This window comes from Capsicum annuum, chromosome 7 (assembly GCF_002878395.1).
Source record: "Capsicum annuum cultivar UCD-10X-F1 chromosome 7, UCD10Xv1.1, whole genome shotgun sequence".
Taxonomy (NCBI): Eukaryota; Viridiplantae; Streptophyta; class Magnoliopsida; order Solanales; family Solanaceae; genus Capsicum; species Capsicum annuum.
The window spans coordinates 220471310-220492370 of NC_061117.1; the positions used below are offsets into that span (position 1 = coordinate 220471310).

General features: G+C 36.6%; 2 protein-coding genes across 4 annotated transcripts; both read left to right on the forward strand.

Moving 5' to 3' along the window:
- The first annotated feature begins 526 nt into the window (after positions 1 to 526).
- LOC107878632 (uncharacterized exonuclease domain-containing protein At3g15140) lies at positions 527 to 7708 on the forward strand. The gene is made up of 6 exons (XM_016725691.2): positions 527 to 839; positions 2544 to 2746; positions 4090 to 4170; positions 5767 to 5892; positions 6552 to 6675; positions 6788 to 7708. Exons 1-6 carry the CDS (start codon positions 609 to 611, stop codon positions 6986 to 6988), a joined length of 966 nt encoding a protein of 321 aa, XP_016581177.1. The 5' UTR covers positions 527 to 608; the 3' UTR covers positions 6989 to 7708.
- A 4317-nt stretch (positions 7709 to 12025) lies between these two features.
- LOC107878633 lies at positions 12026 to 20149 on the forward strand. 3 transcript variants are annotated; one of them, XM_016725694.2, is made up of 7 exons: positions 12026 to 12231; positions 12428 to 13866; positions 14656 to 14796; positions 15020 to 16778; positions 17553 to 17800; positions 18000 to 18835; positions 18921 to 20149. In XM_016725694.2, the coding sequence occupies exons 2-7, from the start codon at positions 12565 to 12567 to the stop codon at positions 18985 to 18987; spliced, it is 4353 nt and encodes a 1450-aa protein (XP_016581180.1). In that variant the 5' UTR covers positions 12026 to 12231; positions 12428 to 12564; the 3' UTR covers positions 18988 to 20149. The 3 variants fall into 3 exon arrangements, with proteins under 3 accessions (XP_016581180.1, XP_016581178.2, XP_016581179.2); XM_016725692.2 differs by having other exon boundaries at positions 12030 to 12231; positions 18916 to 20149; XM_016725693.2 differs by having other exon boundaries at positions 12059 to 12151; positions 18916 to 20149.
- Positions 20150 to 21061: the final 912 nt, after the last annotated feature.

Consider the following 21061-nt stretch of genomic DNA (forward strand, 5'->3'; position numbering starts at 1 on the left):
TTGCTATTTCTATTTGGAAGCTTGAACTCATGTGGATACCTTGAAAAGAGCTACGAACAATAATACTAAATGGTGGAAGAGGATGATATTCTACCTTGGTCAAGTGATATATTATGAAAGAGAAACAATAATACTAAATTGAGAAGATTATACACGACCCAAAGACGGAGGTGATGAAGAGCAAGATTTCAATTTATTGCATTACTGGAATTGCTTCAAAGAAACAGTTTATTGCTCTGCTTGTTTGTTTTCAATACACAGACAAGGTTTTAGAAGAAATAGCCTACACAGATTGAATTTAAAATTTATAATAATCGTGGGTATTTTAGTAAAATTACCCTTTATGATACAATATCATATCATCAAACCAAATAAAAAAATACTATTAAATCATAGTGAATGATACAATCAATCCAAACATAATACTATACCATATCATACTTTATCATACTACTGTACCATACGTTATAAAACCATAATACAAACAAGCTTTTAGGATAATACAATAAAATCACTCTATTATGAGTTTTTTTTTTTTTTAAATAGGCGTGCCAAAACGCTAGAGTTTATCGTGTTGAGCTTTCCCAGAAACTCAAAGAGCTATTTCCATGGCTATTGTATTTTTTTCTAGATTCCCTTTGCTACGGCGGTTCCCGGTTTCTTCTCCGGCGCTACCTTATTCTTCCTCAATTCAACTCAACCGTAGGATCACCATCTCCGCTTCTATTTCTACCGCCGAAGAATCTACTTCTTCTTCTTCTTCCCTAATTCAGCATACACTGTCGCGTACACGGTGGAAGCCAATGTGTCTGTATTTCACGCAAGGTAAGTGCACTAAGGTAATACAACTGCTCAACCTTCGAATACCCAGTCAACTTATAGCAGAGTATGCCTTAAAGCTAGCTAGCATAGTAATTTTGGTTCAAAATAAGCGAATTTTTGCCTCAATACACACCTAGTAAGGAAAAGAAATTAGGACGTAAATTGTATTTTACTTTTCAATTTTACCTTTTACTCCCTCCATCTCATTTTACTCGTCCCAATTTTACATTGCACATTGATTAAAGAAAAACAATTAATAACATGTCTACTTTATGATAGTATCCATGATGTTTACATTTTAAATTAGAGAAAAAACAACTAATACTAAGTGTAAAAAAGAAAAACTAAATTGTATTAATGAAAAATGACAAGTAAAATGAGAAATCAAATTAGAAAATTTGGAACGAATAAAATGGGACGGAGGGAGTGGATATTATCAAACTACTCTTTGAAATTTCAGCCACATTGAAATAAAGTCAGTTAAACCTAGAAAGTGTAAATGAAGGGTAAAATTGAAAAAAAATAAAAATAATTCACTTATTTTGGACATTGAAAAATTGCTCAAAAATTCACTTATTTTGGACTAGAGGGAGTAGTAATTTTGGTTCAAATTTTGTATTCGTGGTTAAAAATGATTTGATGGGTAAACATACAGCTAACATGTTCCGGCATTTCGAGTTTTATACTTGAATTATCAGGCGTGCGAGTTCTCTAACTGAAAATATGAAGAATCAAACACATGAAAAAGTTTAATGGAGTTCAACATCTAATGTAGATACGTAAAAAATCAATTTTATCTCAACCAAACATGGAATAAGCTCATATTAGAATTAATCTCGGGATTAGTTATCCCTTGTGCGAAACGAGCCCATAATTTATAGTTTCTAAAAATATATAAAAAATAATTTTTTCCCAGCCTAACATGGAATAAGCTCACACTAGAATTAATGTCGGGGTTAGTTATCCCTTATACAAAATGGGCCCATAATTTATAGTTTCTAAATATATATAAAAAATAATTTTAGTCATGTATAAATAGTGTAATTTTCTATCGAAGGTTCGGATGACTAAAGTTGAATTGTCACCAACTATTTAACAAAACACACCTCAACTATCAATTCAACTATCAAATTGTTTGCTTTTTCTACATGAATGATGGTGATATTTCAGGTAGGAAATGTGAACAATTGATAAGTGAAGTGTGTTTTTATAAATAGAATGTGATAGTTCAGTCAGAAAACCTGAACCTGACTCACACACCTGATAGTTCATTGAACTCAAACTACTTAGCTCCGCCCCTAACCACACTTGAATTGTCACCAACTAATTATCAAAACATACCTCAATTATCAATTCAACTATCAAATTGCTTACTTTTTCTACCTGAATGACGGTGAATGGTGATACTAAAAGTGAACAATTGATAGGTGAGGTGTGTTTTCATAAATAGGTGATGGTAGTTCAGATAGGAAACTTGATAGTTCATGTATGAAACTCAAAATATTGAAATGCTTTAGGTGTATTTTTGATCCTTCACTCTTTAAGAATTCACTGATATGTATAAATAATCTATCCAAAATCCGGTAAAATAAAAAGGATTAACTAATTAACAACTTATAAATTAAGAATTTTGGCTCCGCCTCTGCGCTTGTAGCTATTCACTTGATTTCTACATTAAATAATTAGTTTCTCACTTTTGTGTTCCAAATTGAATTGTATAGATGGATGATCCTATGCATATTGACAAGTTTAATCATAATTGCTCATTGGAGTTTATGCAAAATGCTGCGAGACTTGAGAATTTGCGGCAGCAGGAGTTTGAGTACTTTTTGGTTCTTGATTTGGAGGGTAAAGTTGAGATTCTCGAGTTTCCTGTGCTCCTCTTTGATGCCAAAACCTTGGATGTAGTCGACTTGTTCCATAGGTCGGTTTTGTTATCTTAGCTTTATATCCTGTTAAATGCAATATGATGGCCGCGATGGCACAATATTAAATGTCTTATGTGCTATTATTGGAAAGATGAAATACTGTGCTAACATTCAACAGTTACGTATGTTTAAGAAATAAAAAATCCAGTAGCTTATGGGCATGGGTACCGTTAAGGACCTATTGCATTGCTTTCACGAGATAGGATGGAATAGGTCTAGGATTATTTGATGTTATGTTGAGTGGGATAGCCTATGGATGGAGAGTACAATTTCCCAGAATGCACACATAATCAAGTGATCGAAGTGGATGCTTTGACTGATGAAATAGTTGTAGAGAAACATAAGTGGGACTAAGGCAGGTAAAGTCATAAAGATGCACCTCTCATGCCAATTGAGCTATTAAATTTGCTTTAGCAGTATTTATCTTTGAAAATAAAGTCTATATATTCAAATTGCTTAAGAGGGAGGATAACATTGAAATAGAGGGTGAGGGAACTTGGCAAATTTTGAGAGGGAATCAGTTATACTTTCCAAACCCACAACTTCAAGGGAGTGATGAGCTCCATGTGCATTAAAAATTTGCATGCGAATTAGCTGCCTGATTTGTCCACTAGGGAAGCAGAGGAAGAAACCAGAAACAAGCCATGGGCTGTTGGGGTTTAACAAAATTGAAGGAGGGAGAATGTTGTTACCTTATTAACATAATCTTCTTCTCTAAACTGTGTTGCTGATCAATTAGATCCACTAGAATAGTCAGTGACCCATTCTTAACCATATTATACAATGGGTGGCATAGCCCTTTCCATGAAACTCACCATAGCTTCAATTATGTTATGCCGTGTGTGGTATTGACAGTTTGGTATGTATTTGCCACCTTTAACTGGAGGCTGCTCGATGAAATCTGTCGCATGATATTGCTACGACATGAAGTGGAACAAGTCCATATTATTGACTATAAGAATTCTTTTTTTGAATCCCCTTGTTTGAATTGAAGGGGAGCCTTGGAGTAACTGGTAAAGTTGCTGCCATGTGACCAGGAGGTCAGGGGTTCAAGCCTTGGAAAAAGCCTCTGGCAGAAATGCAAGGTAAGGCCGTGTCCAATACACTCTTGTGGTGGGGCCCTTCCCCGGACCCTGTACATAGCGGGAGCTTTAGTGCACCGGACTGCTGTTTTAATCCCCTTGTTTTGAACTCCGGACTCCGCCACAGGTTTGTTAGATTATTGTATTTAAACATTTTGCGCTTCTGTGAAAGACTCTGCATCAATCCTGGGAATGTACCGTTGTATTCTATTTGTCTAGATCCATCTTAATTCTTTCTTTTTTTGGTATTTCTACAGGTTTGTGAGGCCAACAAAAATGCACGAAGAAAGAATAAATCAATATATAGAAGGGAAATATGGAAAGCTAGGAGTCGATCGGTATGGTAACTACTTCATTAGTTTGAATACAATTCAGCGATTGGCAAAAGCTTTTATTTGAAGAATTGCAGTGTAGTTGTACCACAACAACAACAAACCCAGTGTGTTCCCACCTAGTGGGATCTGGGGGGGTAAGATGTACGCAGTCCATACCTCTACCTCTGATGAAGTAGAAAGGCTGTTTCCGATAGACCCCCGGCTCAAGACACGAGATACCACACAAACACATAGTAAAGCACAGAAGCAGATTACATATCATAAATACGGCACCCATAAGTAATATAAAACAGAGAAAGCAAAGGAAAGCACACAGATTCGTAATAAAACATGGAACACGGAAGACGGAATCATAACAGGAATAAAAACCCCTCCAAGTAATTCCCTACACTAGCGACCCAAACTGGCCCTAATCCTCTGCCGAAATTCGCGCCCTCCAGACCTTCCTATCTAGGGTCATGTCCTCGGTCATGTAGTTGTACCACATGTTAAACAAAAACATGCAGCTATATATGCCTTTAGTTCGTTTCTTCAATAAAAGCATTGTTTCTTCCTTTTTCTTCACTTTTGTAACTTAAGAGCTTCCCATGATAATGATAGTTCTTTCTTCATTAAGTGAAGCTATGGCAATCAGCTTAAGCATATGCTTCACTTTATCGGGATCAGAAAATGTTACTCCATTTGTTTTAATTTATGTCTCTTAAGTTTCCTTTCCTTTGAGGTCTGTTTGTGTCAAAAAAAGAAGTCGTTTTCTATATTTAATAAATCTTTAATTTCAACATATCTGTGGCATGTTTAAGACCATGAGATTCAAAGAGTATTTTGGTACATTATACACACTTTTAGTTTAAGACAACCAAATTCAAAAGTCTTTCTTACTTCCTTAAAATCCACGGGCACTCAAACTAAGACACATAAAATATTTATGGAGGGATCACCTAAATTTCATGGCTTGATTATCTGGTAGGAGAATCCTCTTGGCTTCTGATAAACCCTGTTTTTTTTCCCTCATGGAGTCCTGAACTCGTGTCTCTTATGGGTCTCCATTGAGTACGCGGAGTCCATAAATGACGTTGCTTTACCTTTTTTCAATGTCTTCATTATCTTTCCTTCTTTTCCATGGACATAAATGTATTGTTCACTACTTTGTGGTAGCTTTTCATTTCGGTATCAAGGTCATGGGTTCAGAATTCAGATATGAAAGCAGCATGGATGCTCAGGGTAAAGTTGTGGGCGCATTAGTAACATTACCCTCCTGTACTGTTCCAATTCTTATAAGCTAGTTACTTTCTTAACCAGACATATTTAACGAGAGAAGTGGCATTGAGGAGTGTAGCTATAGGAAACATACTTGCAAGATCCAAATCTGTTGTTAAAGCATCAAAGAGGTAAAAAGATTTCTCTATTTGGGTGCTTTTAGTGGAGGACAATGGTGTGAGGTAGATAAAGATTGAATCACTGTGCATACTTAATTGCTGATAGAAATTAATTCTAATTCATCCCCGCTGACCATGGAAGCATGCACCATTTTGCAGCAGTTGTTAATTCCTGGATCTGACTCTTAAATGTTGTTCATTTGCATGTATGCAATCCATGCAGCGTCTGGCATGATACAGCTGTACCATTTGCGGAAGTTATTGAGCAGTTTGAAGTTTGGCTTAGTGAACGTCAATTGTGGAGAAATGAACTGGGTGTCTGTCTTAATAATGCTGCCTTTGTTACTTGGTGAGTCGTTGCTATGGAAGTATGAAATATTAAATGAATGCTACTTTCTAACTGAAAGTATCAGTTGATGGTTTAAACTTACGTATTTGATAGTATAGTTAAGGACACTAATTTAAATGTGTGGGAAAAGTCATTTGGGTTTGTTTTGTCCGATAGATGACATGGTATCAGAAAAGGTGCTACAGGCTAAAGCTACTTTCTTTTGGTGCATTTGTCCTAACCGGAGAGTTACCTGTTTTTAGCTGCACTAGCCCATCTTAGGGCTTCCTAGCACGAGCATCTTCCTTGTTTCTGCACAACTTGCATTGACATATTAGTTCAAGGGTATATCATGAAGTTACAGATTTGTATGTGATGCCAGAAAACGCTGCCTGTAGACCTACCTTTCGTATTTGGGTATTTTGAAATTGTTATTTTATTTTTATCCCGTAACGGTAACTTTGCCCTCTACCTCCAAGAGGTAGTGGTAAGGTCTGCCTTCACTCTATCTGGATATGTTGTTGTAAAATACTGAGGAGGTATGACATATTTTGGTATGGTTTCATAATTTTAAAAAGTTAAGACCACTAAGCTAATATTCACACTGCGTTAGTACGTAGGATTCAACAGAGCAGGTAAATAATACTTCTGAGTGACTGAATTCATTTTGTATATGGCAGTGGGAACTGGGATCTGAAGACGAAAGTTCCCCAGCAGTGCTCTGTAGCCGGGATGAAATTGCCACCATATTTCAATGAATGGATTAATCTGAAGGATGTGTTTTTGAACTTCTATAAGAGGAGGGTGAGTATGCAACTTTTAAGAAGGATCGTTTCTCATACCTTCATTCCTCTCCCTTTTTGGTCTAATTTTGGAATATAAACCGCAAGTAATGGTTTTACTTCATTGATGGTAGGCACCAGGAATGCTCTCAATGATGAGGGAACTCCAGATTCCCTTGTCAGGAAGCCATCACCTTGGAATAGATGATTCAAACAACATAGCAAGAGTAATACACCACATGCTAACAGATGGTGCCCTTTTGCAGATAACAGCTAAAAGAAACCCTCGTTCTCCTGAAAAAGTTGAATTTCTTTTTAAGAATCGCATTATATAACTAGTTTCTGCTGAATCATATGGTTATCCCTGAAGCACTTTTAGATATCCTTCCCGTTAATCTGTTTTCAAGTTTCAGTTGGACCCCTGCGCTTGCCAAGACGAAAAAGGAAAACAAAGGAGAAAGAGGGAGAAGGTAAAAGGGAAGAACTTATTGGTGGAGACTTGCATCAGTGTTTGTACATTAATATCATTTCCTTTCAATTGGTAGACTATGCACCATGTTTTTGCTGGGACATCATAATCATAATCCTTTCTTGGTTGGTTGGGCTGGTTGTTGGGATTTGTAATTGTTTGAGAATTGTTTCCCCTTTCTTCTTACAACAACTTACCCAGTATGATCCACTAACGATAGTGGAGTCTGGGGAGGATGGGATGGGTGTACGCACACCTTACCGGCTTTTCCCTACCTTGTGTGAGGTAGAGATGTTGTTTCCGTTAGTTCTCGTTTCTTCTTGCAGTCTTTAAATGTATATGCAGATTATCAGCATTTTTGTTCTTTGTGACTAGGAAGAACAGTAAACAGCCTGCCACAAGTCCAGTTGAGCTGGAAACTAGTTAGTGTTCTTCATGTACTTATTTTTATCATCTGTTTTAACAGACATATTGTGAAATATTTAGCAAAAAGTAGACCCAGATTCAGAATTTTAAGTTAATTGTTTATTGGATTTTGTGTAGAACAAATACATTATTCTAAGTAAAGTTATTGATTTCTGTCGAATTAGTAGTTAGAACTGTGGCTTGCTAGGACTAAATTCAAGTTGAGCTAAAAAGTCATTTTGTGGAGTATAGCCTATTTTAGTGTTAATTTGAAAATTCAAGTTTTTTTCGTTCGTTCATTTTATTTGTTTATTTATTTTTCATGTTTTCCAATATATTTGTAAGCATGTTCCTTTTTCGCCGGCAGGGTTATTGGTACCATAGCTTTAATTTGTCTTCACATATTGAGCTTTTAATATTAGTAGTCTTTATGCACGTATATTTTTTTTGTCTAAAATTTATAACCACGTGCAATTGGATTAAGAAACAACTTTTTGTCTGTTTAAGAAAATGAAACCCTAAAACTCCTAATTTCTTTAAAAGTTGTAAAAAATCACAAAATTGGATTTCCAAGAAAGTAATACACATATTCCCTAGAAATTTAATCTGAACACGCAACTTTAAAAAATAAATTTAATTTGTTTTATTAATGTAGGGATATTCATATTTCTCTAACAAACTTTTCATTAGACGATAGCTATTGGCTTCTTCAACATTTAAAACATTCAACAGACAAGATCTTTATATTCGAATTCAAATTAATCACTCTCAAATTTTAAATCACTCCAAATGGAACTTAGATAATGATAATCAGCGCCATCAAATAAAATTTTATTCTTTTATCGAAACTCCATCGACACAACTCATTGTATATCCTTCTCATATCATCAATAGCAATATCATAACTTTACATCATGCTCCTGATGCTAGAATATATATAGCAGTGGAATATACCAAGAGCCAAGAATTTCATTAAAAGAAATGTCAAAAATAAACATATTAGAGATAAAAAGAAGATTTCAGCATCTATTATAGATATGAAAAATAATTTTAATAATATATAATTATTGAATTTTTCACGAAAAAAGTTTTGAACGACTCCACTTGACTCATCATGGCTCCATCCCAGATAGAGAATATATAACTTCTAATCATCTAAAGCCAATATCGTAGCGGTCAAAATGGTGTGGTAGTAGTCAAGGGTCGATGATTTTCTAAGTGAAGTATAACAATGTCATGTGAGGTAGCAAATATGAAGGTGTATCAAGGAGATTGTTTGAATCAAGCGATTTTAATTGTATGAAAGTGTTTAGGAGTGTAAAGGTGAATCGATAAAAGGAGTAACAATGATGATCTAATTGTGTTTTGGGGGATGGAAAATCAATTATAATGGTGATTGATTTGGAGCGATATTGATAGGTGATGATCCAGAAAAATGAAATATGTACAATCTCACAAAATTCATGAGCGAATCTAGATAATTTCACCTAATTTAATAGCACTAATTTCCCTTCTAAACAGTATCATAGTTTGAAAAGCTTATCTCGTTAATTAACAAGGGTGCATTGAAGAAATCTTGTGATAATAATGTTCTATTTCACCTAGTACGGTTGGATAATTATGTTTAGTGATTCAGCTTATTGGTTATCGATTTTTAAATATACTAATCCGCTAGCCACCCAATGAGATAACAGTTGGTTCGGTATCGGATTAGTAATTAACGGACGATTATCGGATGGTGTAACGGATAAATTTAAGAGAGAATGAAATATGGAGCGATTATCGGTAGTTCTTCCGTTTCTTCACCAACTAAGTTGTTTATATACTATGATTGATCTATTTATCAATCTTTTAGGCTTCTTGAGTTTTGTTCGTATAGTTATGTAATAGGTTAAAACATTGAACAAATAAGAATTTTCTTCTCGACCTAAAATGTATGTAGAAACATTTTTAATTATTGGATTGACAGAAAAAAATTAAAACTTTAATATTATTTGAATTTTTATGCTTTCTATCAAACTTGTGAAGAACGCATTTGGGTTGTTTCATTTTTATTGCGGTCCTTTATGTTGTCAAGAATAATTTATGTTTTGATTTAAGAATTAATTTCAATTTTTTTTTATATTTTAGGGAGTTTGACTGCACTTTATAGTTAGATGTCACAAAAAGTGGCATGGTATTTTCTAAACTAAGAAGTGAATAGAATAATAAATGGAGTTTTATATGTTGAATTGGCAAGGGGTAAAAATATAATTATAATAATTCCTCGATAAGAAAATTGAGTAATCCGTCCCCGCACCAATAAGCCATTAATTATAAATTCTTTTTATCCGTTCTCCAAATATTAATTCGATAACCCACTACCAATAAACTACTTTTGTGATTGAATTAACAGTTACGGTTCTATTTTGAACGACCCTAATTTTACCTAACTAAGTATTAAGAAGATATAAATTTAGATTTTAGATTATTACAAGGTAAAGGGTAATTTCGGCCTTTTATTCTTTTATTTTTATGCTCTCCAACCCCCAATTTCTTAGAAACTTTCCGTAATTGTGGAAATAAAATTGAAACACAACACCTTTTATATACGAAAAGAAAGAGAAGAAAATCTATTTGGCGGTAACGTTTGGTGCCAAATACCAATAAAATTTGCAAAATCACACCATTTTATACACGCCACACGCACCTAAACATGCGCGTGTCTCCACCTCCACAAATCAACTCCAAAATACACATGCTCTACATATTCATTAGTTCATACCTTCTCCGTTTACTATAAATAATTATTATAATGAGCACTTCATCATCTCTCATTCATTCCATCCCTGCAATATCTCTTACCATCAACCGTCCATAATGCTATAAGTTCCCGTCATTGCAAATTCAATAGTTATCTTTAGATCACGAGTAATAAAAATGAACATCTCATCTCATTCATGCTTAAGAGAGACATGAACATCTATTTTTACCTTCTTTAGTAGTATTTCAGACTTTAATAGGTCCAACACTTTACTACCTATATATTCACGGTCATCACTAAACTAGTAGTGCATTATATAAGGCTAGTCATATCCTATCATAGTACCTAACATTACAAAGTATTTGATTCCTAATCGAAAGAATAAAATCTGACAGTCCATGACGAAGCCAAGATAGGTTCTAAGGGGATTTGAAATAAAAAAAAAAAGTAAACAAAAAATAAATCGAAAAAAGTTCAACATCTAATATATATACATAAAATAATTTTAATCATAAATAAATATCATAATTTTCTATCAAATGAAGTTCGGATAAAAGCTTAGCCATAGCTAGCTCCACCCTTAGTTGCCACAAGACAAAATTAATTAGAATGCGCTCATTTACCTTTACAACTAATACTTTTGAAAACCTAAATAAGTTATACTTACAAAAAGTTTATTTTTAAGAAAGTGGATAAATGGTAAATTATTAAAGCTATTTATCTTATTTATGATTTCTCAAGAGACATGTAAATACAAAAGTAAATAATTAATATGAAACAGATGGATCATAAACCACTCTTATGGGATCCAAAGATTGTGGCCTAATGGTTAATGAAGTTAGATTGAAATCTTGAGGTTATAAGTCCATATCTCAACAGATAAGAACAAATACACTAAGTGATTCATCGGATCTATTCTAGCCTTGATGGATAGACTCTTAATATATATTATTGATCAGAAGTGACAAGTATCGCGTGGATACAATCGAGGTGTTTAAAAATTGGCCCGAACATTATTACTATAATTAGGAGTGGATGTTCGGTATTTGGTTCGATATTTTTAAAATTCGGGTTCGGTAATCAATATTTGAACGTAGATACCACATACCATATTTATAAACATCGGTTCGGTAATTCGGTAATCGGTAAATTGAACTTCGGTTCGGTTTTTGGTAATACCATATTAAAGTTGGAGATATGTAAACGTACGTTTAAACATCAAATATTATATTTAATAAAAAATATATTTAGTATTCCTTTTGTTGCTTCTTACAAATATATTACAAAGGTTCAGGAGATTCTTTGGGATGATTAATACTATTGTTTATTGGGTTAGTTAGATATATTGTATTATATATATAATTCGATATTCGGTAAATGCTGAATACCAAACGACATTAATATTTTGTACTAAACCCAATCCTGAATACCGAAATATTGAAATCTTACTTCCAAATACCATACCAAATACTAAAATTTTTGGTTCGGTTCGGTAATTCGATTTTCGGTATTTTATGCCCAACCCTAACTACAACAACATATTTAATGCATTTATGAGAAGGTAAAGTATACACAGTCTGTATCGATATATCATTGGTGAGGTAGAAAGATTATTTTCAATAGACCGGCTCACGAACGAAATGAGAATAAATAAATCACGTTTACAAAAAAAAAAAACCTAATCACTCCCATTGTACGTGATATCCACGCTTTCTTAACGCGCGTGGATAAAAAGTGATTTATCTCACTAAGAACCCTTCCTTCTATATACCTCCGCCTCCCAGTCTTCGTTTTTCCTTCTCCAAACTCCCATAAAATTTCAGCAGAAGGGAAAAAAACCCGCAAATTCATCGACAAATGAAGCAAACAAAACCCTAATCGGTACAGAGAGAGCCAAACATCGCTGATTTTCGCCTTTTTCTGTTGATTTTCTGTTTTTTTTTTTAATTAATTAATCGAAGGTTAGTCGCATTAATTTTGCTAATTTATAGTTTTTCAGAGGTTTAATTGAAGGAAAAACGACGAAATTTGATTGTCATTGATGTTTATTTGGTGAAAAAATCGATGAATTTCAAGTGTGTTTTTTTTGTTTGCGGTTTTTTGATCAATTAATCGAAGTTTAGTCGTATTAATTTTTGCTATTTTATGATTTTTCAGAGGTTTAATTGAAGAAAGTCGTTCGTCATTGGTGTTTATTTGGTGAAAATTCGATCGAGATTTTGATACTTTTGGTGAAAAGTGGATTTATATTGTTAAATTAAGGTGTATATAAAGGGAGGATAGTGGTTTATGTCATGCGATTGTCGCGTAGCGAGTCGGATGAGAGGAGAAGGTTGGATACGGATACGAAGTTGGTTTATTCTAGGACCAGGAAGAAACACAAAAGATTAGATGAAGTTTGTGAAGAAACGTATAATCAGAATCATAATGTTGTTGAAAAAGTCGAAAACAGCGAGTGTAATGGTGTGGAGGAGGGTGACGCTGAGGTTAGGAGGAGTTCTAGGGTTAGAAAAGCTCCTGTTGTGCTTGATGCATCGCCTCCTCCTCCGAGGAAGCGTCAGAAGATTGATAGGAGTGAAGGGAGCAGTGTTGGTAGGGTGGTGAAGGTGGAGTCACGTTGTTCGCCCTTTAAGGTTTTGGAAGAGGGGACGAGTGCTTGGGGGGTGAGATTGAGAGCTAGGAGTAAGAGAACCAGTAATAGAGTTAGGGGTAGTGTGAAGTCGTCGTCACCAGTGGGTAAGAGGAAGCTTTTTCAGGATGTTGATGGGGTGAAGGAAGAAATGGAGTTGGAGGAAGATCGTGAATGTGAAAAATCAACTATAGTTAAGTCGAAGAGACCTGGAAGAGTAAAAGCGTCAAATGTAATGGTTACCGAGCAGCTAGAAAATGATACAGGTGGTTGTCTGGAGGATGGTAAAATGATAAACGAGGAGGAGTTGTTGCAAGTGAGGGATGAAACAGATGACGACATTTTGATGACGGGATCTAAGGAGGGAGTTGAGGATGGCAATGTGCCGTTGCCATTAGATGACAAAAACGAGGCTCAGTTAGCGACTTGTCTAGTGCCAGAAGAATGCCACACGACTGACCGGGTGAGTGTGCTGGAGCAGGGTTTGGAAAGTAAAAATGAACCAAGTGTTGGAGTGAATGACCAAAAGGAAGCTGTGGAAGGTGGTTTACTTGCTAATGGTGAAAAAGATGGAGGCACAGAGAAGCAAGCTGATGATGGAGTTGCTTATGCCCAGGAAAAAGATGAAGGTGCTTCTGGTGATAAAGCTCGGGAGTTGGAGAAGGTGGTCAAGAAAGAATGTGCTTTTGATAGTACTCTGAGAAAGCGGCGAATACGAGAGGGAAGACGGTGTGGTTTGTGCGGAGGAGGTAACGATGGTAAACCTCCAAAAAAGCTAGTTTTTGGAGCTGCCAGTGATGATGAAGCACACAGTGGATCCTCTGCTTCTGATGAACCTAACTATGACATGTGGGATGGATTTGGTGATGAACCTGGCTGGGTTGGGCGCCTCTTGGGGCCCATAAATGATCGTCATGGTATAGCTGGGATTTGGGTTCATCAGCAATGTGCTGTATGGAGTCCAGAGGTATGATCTGTTCCCTACTCAACTGTATTTCCATTAATCTATGTCTTCAAATTTAGTACTTGTTGAAATTCATCCGTTTCATCCAACTGGCATCCTAGAAACATGGTCTTTTTACATAGTGATTGTCGGAAGGGAAAACAAAGATCAATCATTTTGAATTTTTGTTTCAGAAAAAATGAATGAACATGTTGGCTCCCCCCAAAAAAGGAATGAACATACTATTATTGATTTAGTTATTAGTGAGTTTGGAAAAGATGATTTGAAACAAATGCAGTAGATGCAGCATATCTTCTAAAGGAAGAATAAGGTTGTTTGAACTATAATACCGGTCAGTGTATTGCTCTTAGCATGAGTAGGGAGTTAATTATCAGTTCCGTGGCATACTTGAGACTATTTTTCCATAATTTCTATTTGTGTGATTTGAATCATTTCTCATTGATTTTGTTTTCATAAATATTTTTCTCCATTTGCCTCCAAAAAGATAGGAATGGATATAGAAATTCACATAGCCGACCCCAGCTAGCTATGACTAAGGCGTAGTTGATTGATTGATTGACTTTTCTCCATTTATATTACTCATTGGTGCGTTTATAAAGTTATTAGGCCTTGCTATTATCATCTGCGGGATGCATTGTGATGGAAATACTAGTAGAAAGTAAGCAACAGACTGAACTGTTTAATTCCAGTTTCTATTGGTATATGGCATTCATACTAACTGGATTCTTTTCCTGCTTATCCAAGTCATATTTTCATGCGCAAGGGTTCAATACTTCTTCAACTTGTGTTCAGGTTTATTTTGCTGGCTTGGGATGCTTGAAAAATGTTAGGGCAGCTCTCTGCAGGGGAAGGGTTTTAAAATGCAGTCGCTGCGGACGGCCTGGGGCAACAATTGGTTGCCGTGTTGATAGATGTCCAAAAACTTATCACCTGGTTAGTAAATCTTCTGAACCGTTTCATACTTCAAAAGTATAAAATAGACCTCCATTTACATCTCCTGATTCCTAAATATTATTTTATTTACTTTTTTCAATTTCAAAAATATTATTAATTTACTTTTGGTCATTGCTTTTTTCATTGCATCTATATATCTTGATTGCCTCACTTTTTGTCTGTGCAATATTAGTTTTTGATTAACATGCGTTAAATTTTGCAGCCTTGTGCACGGGCCAATGGCTGCATCTTTGACCATCGCAAATTTCTCATTGCCTGTACAGAGCACCGACATCTCTTCCAACCATATGGAAGTAATTATTTGCAGCGTATAAAGAAATTGAAAGCTAGAAAAATGAAGTTTGAGCTGAGAAAGTTGTCAAATGATGCGTTGCGCAAGGATGTTGATGCAGAGGAAAAATGGTTAGAGAACTGTGGAGAGGATGAAGAGTTTTTGAAACGTGAAAGCAAGAGACTTCATCGAGATCTTTTGAGAATTGCGCCTGTATATATTGGAGGCTCAAATTCCGATGCTGGTATACAGTTTCAGGGCTGGGACTCTGTTGCCGGGCTCCAAGATGTCATCCAATGTATGAAAGAGGTTGTCATCTTACCACTTCTGTATCCTGAGCTCTTCAGTTCTCTGGGACTTACACCTCCTAGAGGAGTTCTTTTGCATGGATATCCCGGGACAGGTAAAACTTTGGTAGTACGGGCACTAATTGGTTCATGTGCACGTGGCGATAAACGAATAGCATATTTTGCCCGTAAAGGGGCAGATTGTTTGGGAAAGTATGTAGGGGACGCTGAGCGTCAGCTAAGACTTCTATTTCAGGTAGCTGAGAAATCTCAACCTTCTGTCATTTTCTTCGATGAAATAGATGGTTTGGCACCTTGTCGTGGTAGGCAACAAGATCAGACTCATAGTTCAGTTGTGTCCACTTTGCTTGCTCTAATGGATGGTTTAAAATCTAGAGGTTCAGTTGTTGTAATAGGTGCCACAAATCGTCCTGATGCTGTTGATCCAGCATTAAGACGTCCTGGTAGGTTTGATCGTGAGATTTATTTTCCACTTCCATCTGCGAAGGACAGAGAATCTATTCTCTCATTGCATACAAAGAAATGGCCTAAGCCAGTGTCTGGACCAGTACTCAAGTGGATAGCTAGAAAGACGGTGGGCTTTGCTGGAGCTGATTTGCAGGCTCTGTGTACTCAGGCAGCCATAATCGCTTTAAAAAGGGGCTTTCCCTTGCATAAGCGACTCTCTGCAGTTGTGAAGGTGCCTAATGCTGCATGCCCCCCTCTTCCTAATTTTAAGGTGGAGGAGAGGGATTGGGTAGAGGCGCTTACATGTGCACCACCCCCATGTTCACGTAGAGAAGCTGGAATGGCTGCAAACGACGTGGTTTCGGCACCTCTACACACCTTTCTTGCTCCATGTCTGCTGCAACCCCTTAGTAGATTGCTTGTGTCCCTTTATCTGGATGAACGCCTCTGGTTGCCGCCCCTACTCTTCAAAGCTGCTGAATTTGTAAAAGGTGTTATTCTTTCTGCAATTGTTGAGAAGAAATTACCAAGCAATAATTGGCAGTCCTATGTTAATGATTTGCTTCAAGAACCAAATGTTATCAGTCAGATTGAGAATCACTTTATCCGTGCCAACATTTTGGTTGGAGATGCTAATATTGGTGGTTTTGATGCTGTTGATAATGACATTGCTCATGATCTCTCTAATTCTCAACCATCAAAATTGCAGTGGGCAGGGGCTCGGCCTAAATTGTTGAAGGAGATCTTTCATATGCCAGGAAAGATATCAGGATTTAGAATACTAATTTCTGGAAATCCAAGATCCGGCCAGAGGCATCTTGCTTCCTCTCTTCTTCATTGTTTTGTTGGTAATGTTGATGTGCAGAAGCTGGATTTGGCTACTGTTTCTCAAGAAGGACGTGGAGATGTCATTCAGGGGTTGACACAGATACTGAGTATGTTCCTTCTCTGTTTTATTTGTCTCACTCTAATGGCTCAAAGTGTTTACTTGAAATACAAACGTTTACGACTTGCCTTCATTAGTTTGATATATCTTGTCTCCAAGTTGTGGTATCAGTTCGCAAAATATTTCTGTACCCAATAGCGCAGTTTCATTCTAAAGAGAGATCCCTTATTTATGGGCTTCCGTGTTGTGAAAGTTTTCTTTTTACACTATCTTCTGAACTTTTTAGCATCACTAGGTTTGCAGCATCATTAGTACCAGGATTAAAGGTTCTCTAAAATTAATTCTGAAAGTAGTTATATTATCCTGGGTAAATGTGCTTGCATTCAAAGATCATGTGAAAGGTATTTAAATATTGAGGCACTTATAACTGTTCATAACCCTGAGGGATGTTGGTAGTTTGGCTCCTTTTTTTTGGCTGTTTTCTGTGTTTTGGTTCTGTATCAACATTTTGACATGGTTCTGTATAGTGCCATACAGAAATTGTGGTGAGTATAGCCATCCTGGTTGAATGTGATTGCAACTAAGAACATGTAACACGTTTTAAAACTTTTTTGCTGAAGAAATCTGCGTAAAGTTTCTATAATTGTTATGGTGCAAATGGTCATTTGTGTACATAGCCTTTTGTAAAAAAAAAATGGTCTTCTGTGTGCACGGAAGGCCCCTGAAACTATGCTGGTATGCTTGAGGGATTACTTGTTTTTCAACCGATGCTTCTAGTTTTTCTCATCTTTGCTGTAGTTGTAAATTTGTATCTCTTGTACAGTGAGATGTGCAAGTGTGGGGAAGTGCATGATGTTTATGCCAAGAGTTGACTTATGGGCCATGGAGGCATCTGATCAAGAGGATGGTTGTACTTTGGAAAACCCTGAATCGTTAGGCAAGGATGAGGAAAGCAACTTTAACCACAGTGCTGACCAGGCTGGAGATGCTCCCAAAAGAGCCTCATATCTGTGGAGCTCCTTTGTTGAGCAAGTGGAAACTATATGCGTGACCACATCTGTGATGCTTCTGGTATGTGCCTCATGTTCTTAAATTTGACTTATTATCTTTCTGAATATTATGTGGAAGTAATACACCTTATATTTTGTCAAATTTTATCAGCATACAATATGATTCTCTTTAATTTTTGTAAGCGAATCCTAGATTGCGCAAGTGCTTTAATCAAGAAAATTCTTTTACACCCCCCTCTTTTCCTGTTTCCCTTAAACAGGCTACATCTGATGTACCATTGGAAGCACTCCCTGTTAGAGTGAGGCAGTTCTTTAAAAGTCGGTCATTGAACGGAAGTATCCCATTTCCCTTGGAGGGTTCCGTTTCCCAATTTACTGAGCAGCTTGATAGAAATTTTGATCAAGAATGTCTAATTGATTCCTCAGCTGCAAAGTTGTCTAAAGATTTAGCTCAGCACTTCATTCAGCTGATTCATCGTACAAACCATGTCCACTTGCACACATGCAATGATGAAGCTAGTGATAAATCTGAGGGCGATGTTGCCACAGAATATCAGAGGTCAGATCTTAGATCAACCATTGATCATGTGAATAAACAATGCTCGCTTCCTACTTCTGCGCTAGTTAGCAGTAGAAACATAAAAGGGAAATCAAGTTTGATGTTAGCAATTACCACATTTGGCTATCAAATTCTGCGATATCCTCATTTTGCTGAACTTTGCTGGTTTACATCCAAGTTAAGAGAAGGTCCTTGTGCTGACATAAATGGACCTTGGAAGGGCTGGCCATTCAATTCTTGTGTTATTTGTCCGATAAACTCAATGCGAAATATTACCCTTTCATCCAACAATAATAAAGCCAAAGAGAAATACTGTATGGTGCGAGGTCTGATAGCTATTGGATTGTTGGCATACAGAGGCAAATACTCCTCCATCAGAGAAATTTCTTCAGAGGTTCGAAAAGTTCTTGAGCTTCTGGTTGAACAGATCAATGATAAAATTCAGAATGGGAGGGATAGGTATCAATTTGTTCGTCTTTTATCCCAAGTTGCTTATCTCGATGACATGGTTAATAGCTGGGTTTATACATTGCAGAGGTAAGTTCTACTCCAGCTGTAATTCCTTTGGTGTTTCTTATTTCCATCCTTACATCTAATGTAAATGGTTTTAATTTCAGTTCAGGGGGGGACTCTCAACTTGCAGAGGCTTACCCAAAAATTGGTGGTGGTGGACTTCCAGAGACCATTAATGCTCCTGAGAATACACCTCTAAGGGAGGGAGGTTGCGAGCTAGAAGTATCCCTTGACAAACCGGAGACACTGGAAACACGTCAGCCAGAGTTAACTGCTGAAAATTGTGGGCATGTTAATCCAGAAGCAAATGGTGTTTCTAGTTTTCCAGATATTGGAGCTGCAGAAAATGAGCCTCCCCACTTGGCGGCTGTAAACCATTCTGCCCCTCCTTGGCAAGTTACCCGTTCTATGCATAGTGTTCTTAATCATAATTCATGCATGCCAAATGATGCTGACAAACATTTAGAAAGTATTGGAGATCGTGTATCTAAGATACATTCTAATGGGCTCATGGAGTTAAATATCGATGATGTTCAAGAGGATGGTAGTAATTATTCCAAGGACAGGTGTGGCATTGAGCATTCTAATTATAGTATGAGTTCCAACACAAATGGCAGATTGTGCACTCTAAACAACCTTCAAATTGGAGATAGCAACCGAAAGTCTGTTGGCAATAGCATAGGTCTTGAATGTTCAAATATACCTTCCGATCTTTCTACTGATTCTAGCATAGTGTGTTTATATCGGTGTTGTCCTCTGTGCCTGCTGAACCTTCAGCGCACCTTGAAAAAAATGCTCTCCCGCGAGTGGGGATTTCAAAAGGTCGAGTTTACAATAGAGGATGCTTATGACTTTCTGGCCTCATTTGCTGCAAACCTTCATTCAGCTTTGAGGACATTGTTGCTGGGTGAAGATTCAACTTCGTTTGATGAGAAGCTAATACAAGAAAGGTACAGTGAATACTTTGGATGCAAAACTAATTTGTGTGAATGTAGAAACTTAGAGAACAGGTTTATCAAGCTGAGAGAGTGCAACTGCCATTTGAAAAGCAGGGTCCGAACTGAGAAGCGCAAGTCTTCTGAGAATTTGACTCTGGAGTTTATATTTAGAGATGGTGTACTGACCAATTTAGAAGAGAAGGATGTTTCTACTCATTGTAAATTTGAAACTTTATGCCTTTGTTCTCTTGTAGACTGGATGGTAATGAGAAAGAAGCCACTTGATTGATTGGCGTATGCCGGAATTTTTTTATTTGTCTCCGGAGTAATAGAGTGGAAGTTGAACTACGAGGTGTAAAGATCAAAATTTTGGTTTTCTATTTTAGTTTGATTTCTTGTACTTGTCTATTTCCTGTATCTTTTCTTTAACTGCTGCTGCTTGAGTCTCCGGACACGACATCCATACAATGCTTTCCCTTGCCCAGATGTCCGCCTTTCTAAGTCAAGTAATGGTGACCCACTGAAGACTGGAGCTTTGTAACATGTTGATGAAGGCCCCCAAACTGAGGATTCAGTCAGTAGAAGGGATGACTTTGTCTCTCCGGAAGAAGAATAGCCCTGCGCTCAGCCGACTGATCCTGTTGATCATATAGCTGGGAGGGAAACGTGTCACGTTAGAGGTGAACGATCAGAGGTGTCCTGTCCTCTAATCATCACGACAGCCTCTTTTAGTAGACTCAGCTATAATCTTATTGGTTGCTTATATTTGATTACGTTAATTTGTGAACTGGTTGCTGTCGAGCTGTGATAGATTTCAATTTTAGGTGAAACACATCTTGTTCCATATTGTATTGCTTTATGAAAGTTGATGAAAGTACTGTCATTGTGTTAACTGTTAAGTTACTAATAATAATGTTATCTGATACAGTTCTTAGAATTTCTTAATTGTTTAGTTTAATATTTCTGTTAATACTTGGTCCTAATCAAGAACCACTCAGGTCCCTGAAGCAGGTAACACAACCTAACCTGGACCCTTTTCGATGATTCAACCAAAAGGGGTCCAAGTCAAAACTATAAATAGTTTCACGAAATACCTGCTACCTCTTTCAGCAATGCAGATACAGAGCAATTCTGTTTAGTAAGGCTTGAACAAATCATTAGGATTGAACCTAAAACCTCACAGGTCTCAATTGATGGGTTAAAGAGGTGAAAGAAAAATGATCCATTCGCAATTTATACAGCTATGCAGAAGTTATTCCTTTCTAAGAATTTCAAAATGTTCAATTTCCCTTTCTTGGGAAAGAGTACCAAA

Excerpts from the sequence above, each read along its gene's own strand:
- LOC107878632 (XM_016725691.2), top strand. The coding sequence starts at position 609 with ATGGCTATTGTATTTTTTTCTAGATTCCCTTTGCTACGGCGGTTCCCG. Across the intron at positions 840-2,543 it reads CGCAAGGTAAGTGCACTAAG|ATGGATGATCCTATGCATAT; the intron begins GTAATACAACTG and ends TGAATTGTATAG. Across the intron at positions 6,676-6,787 it reads TGAACTTCTATAAGAGGAGG|GCACCAGGAATGCTCTCAAT; the intron begins GTGAGTATGCAA and ends CATTGATGGTAG.
- LOC107878633 (XM_016725692.2), top strand. The coding sequence starts at position 12,565 with ATGCGATTGTCGCGTAGCGAGTCGGATGAGAGGAGAAGGTTGGATACG. Across the intron at positions 13,867-14,655 it reads GTGCTGTATGGAGTCCAGAG|GTTTATTTTGCTGGCTTGGG; the intron begins GTATGATCTGTT and ends ACTTGTGTTCAG. Across the intron at positions 17,801-17,999 it reads CCACATCTGTGATGCTTCTG|GCTACATCTGATGTACCATT; the intron begins GTATGTGCCTCA and ends TCCCTTAAACAG.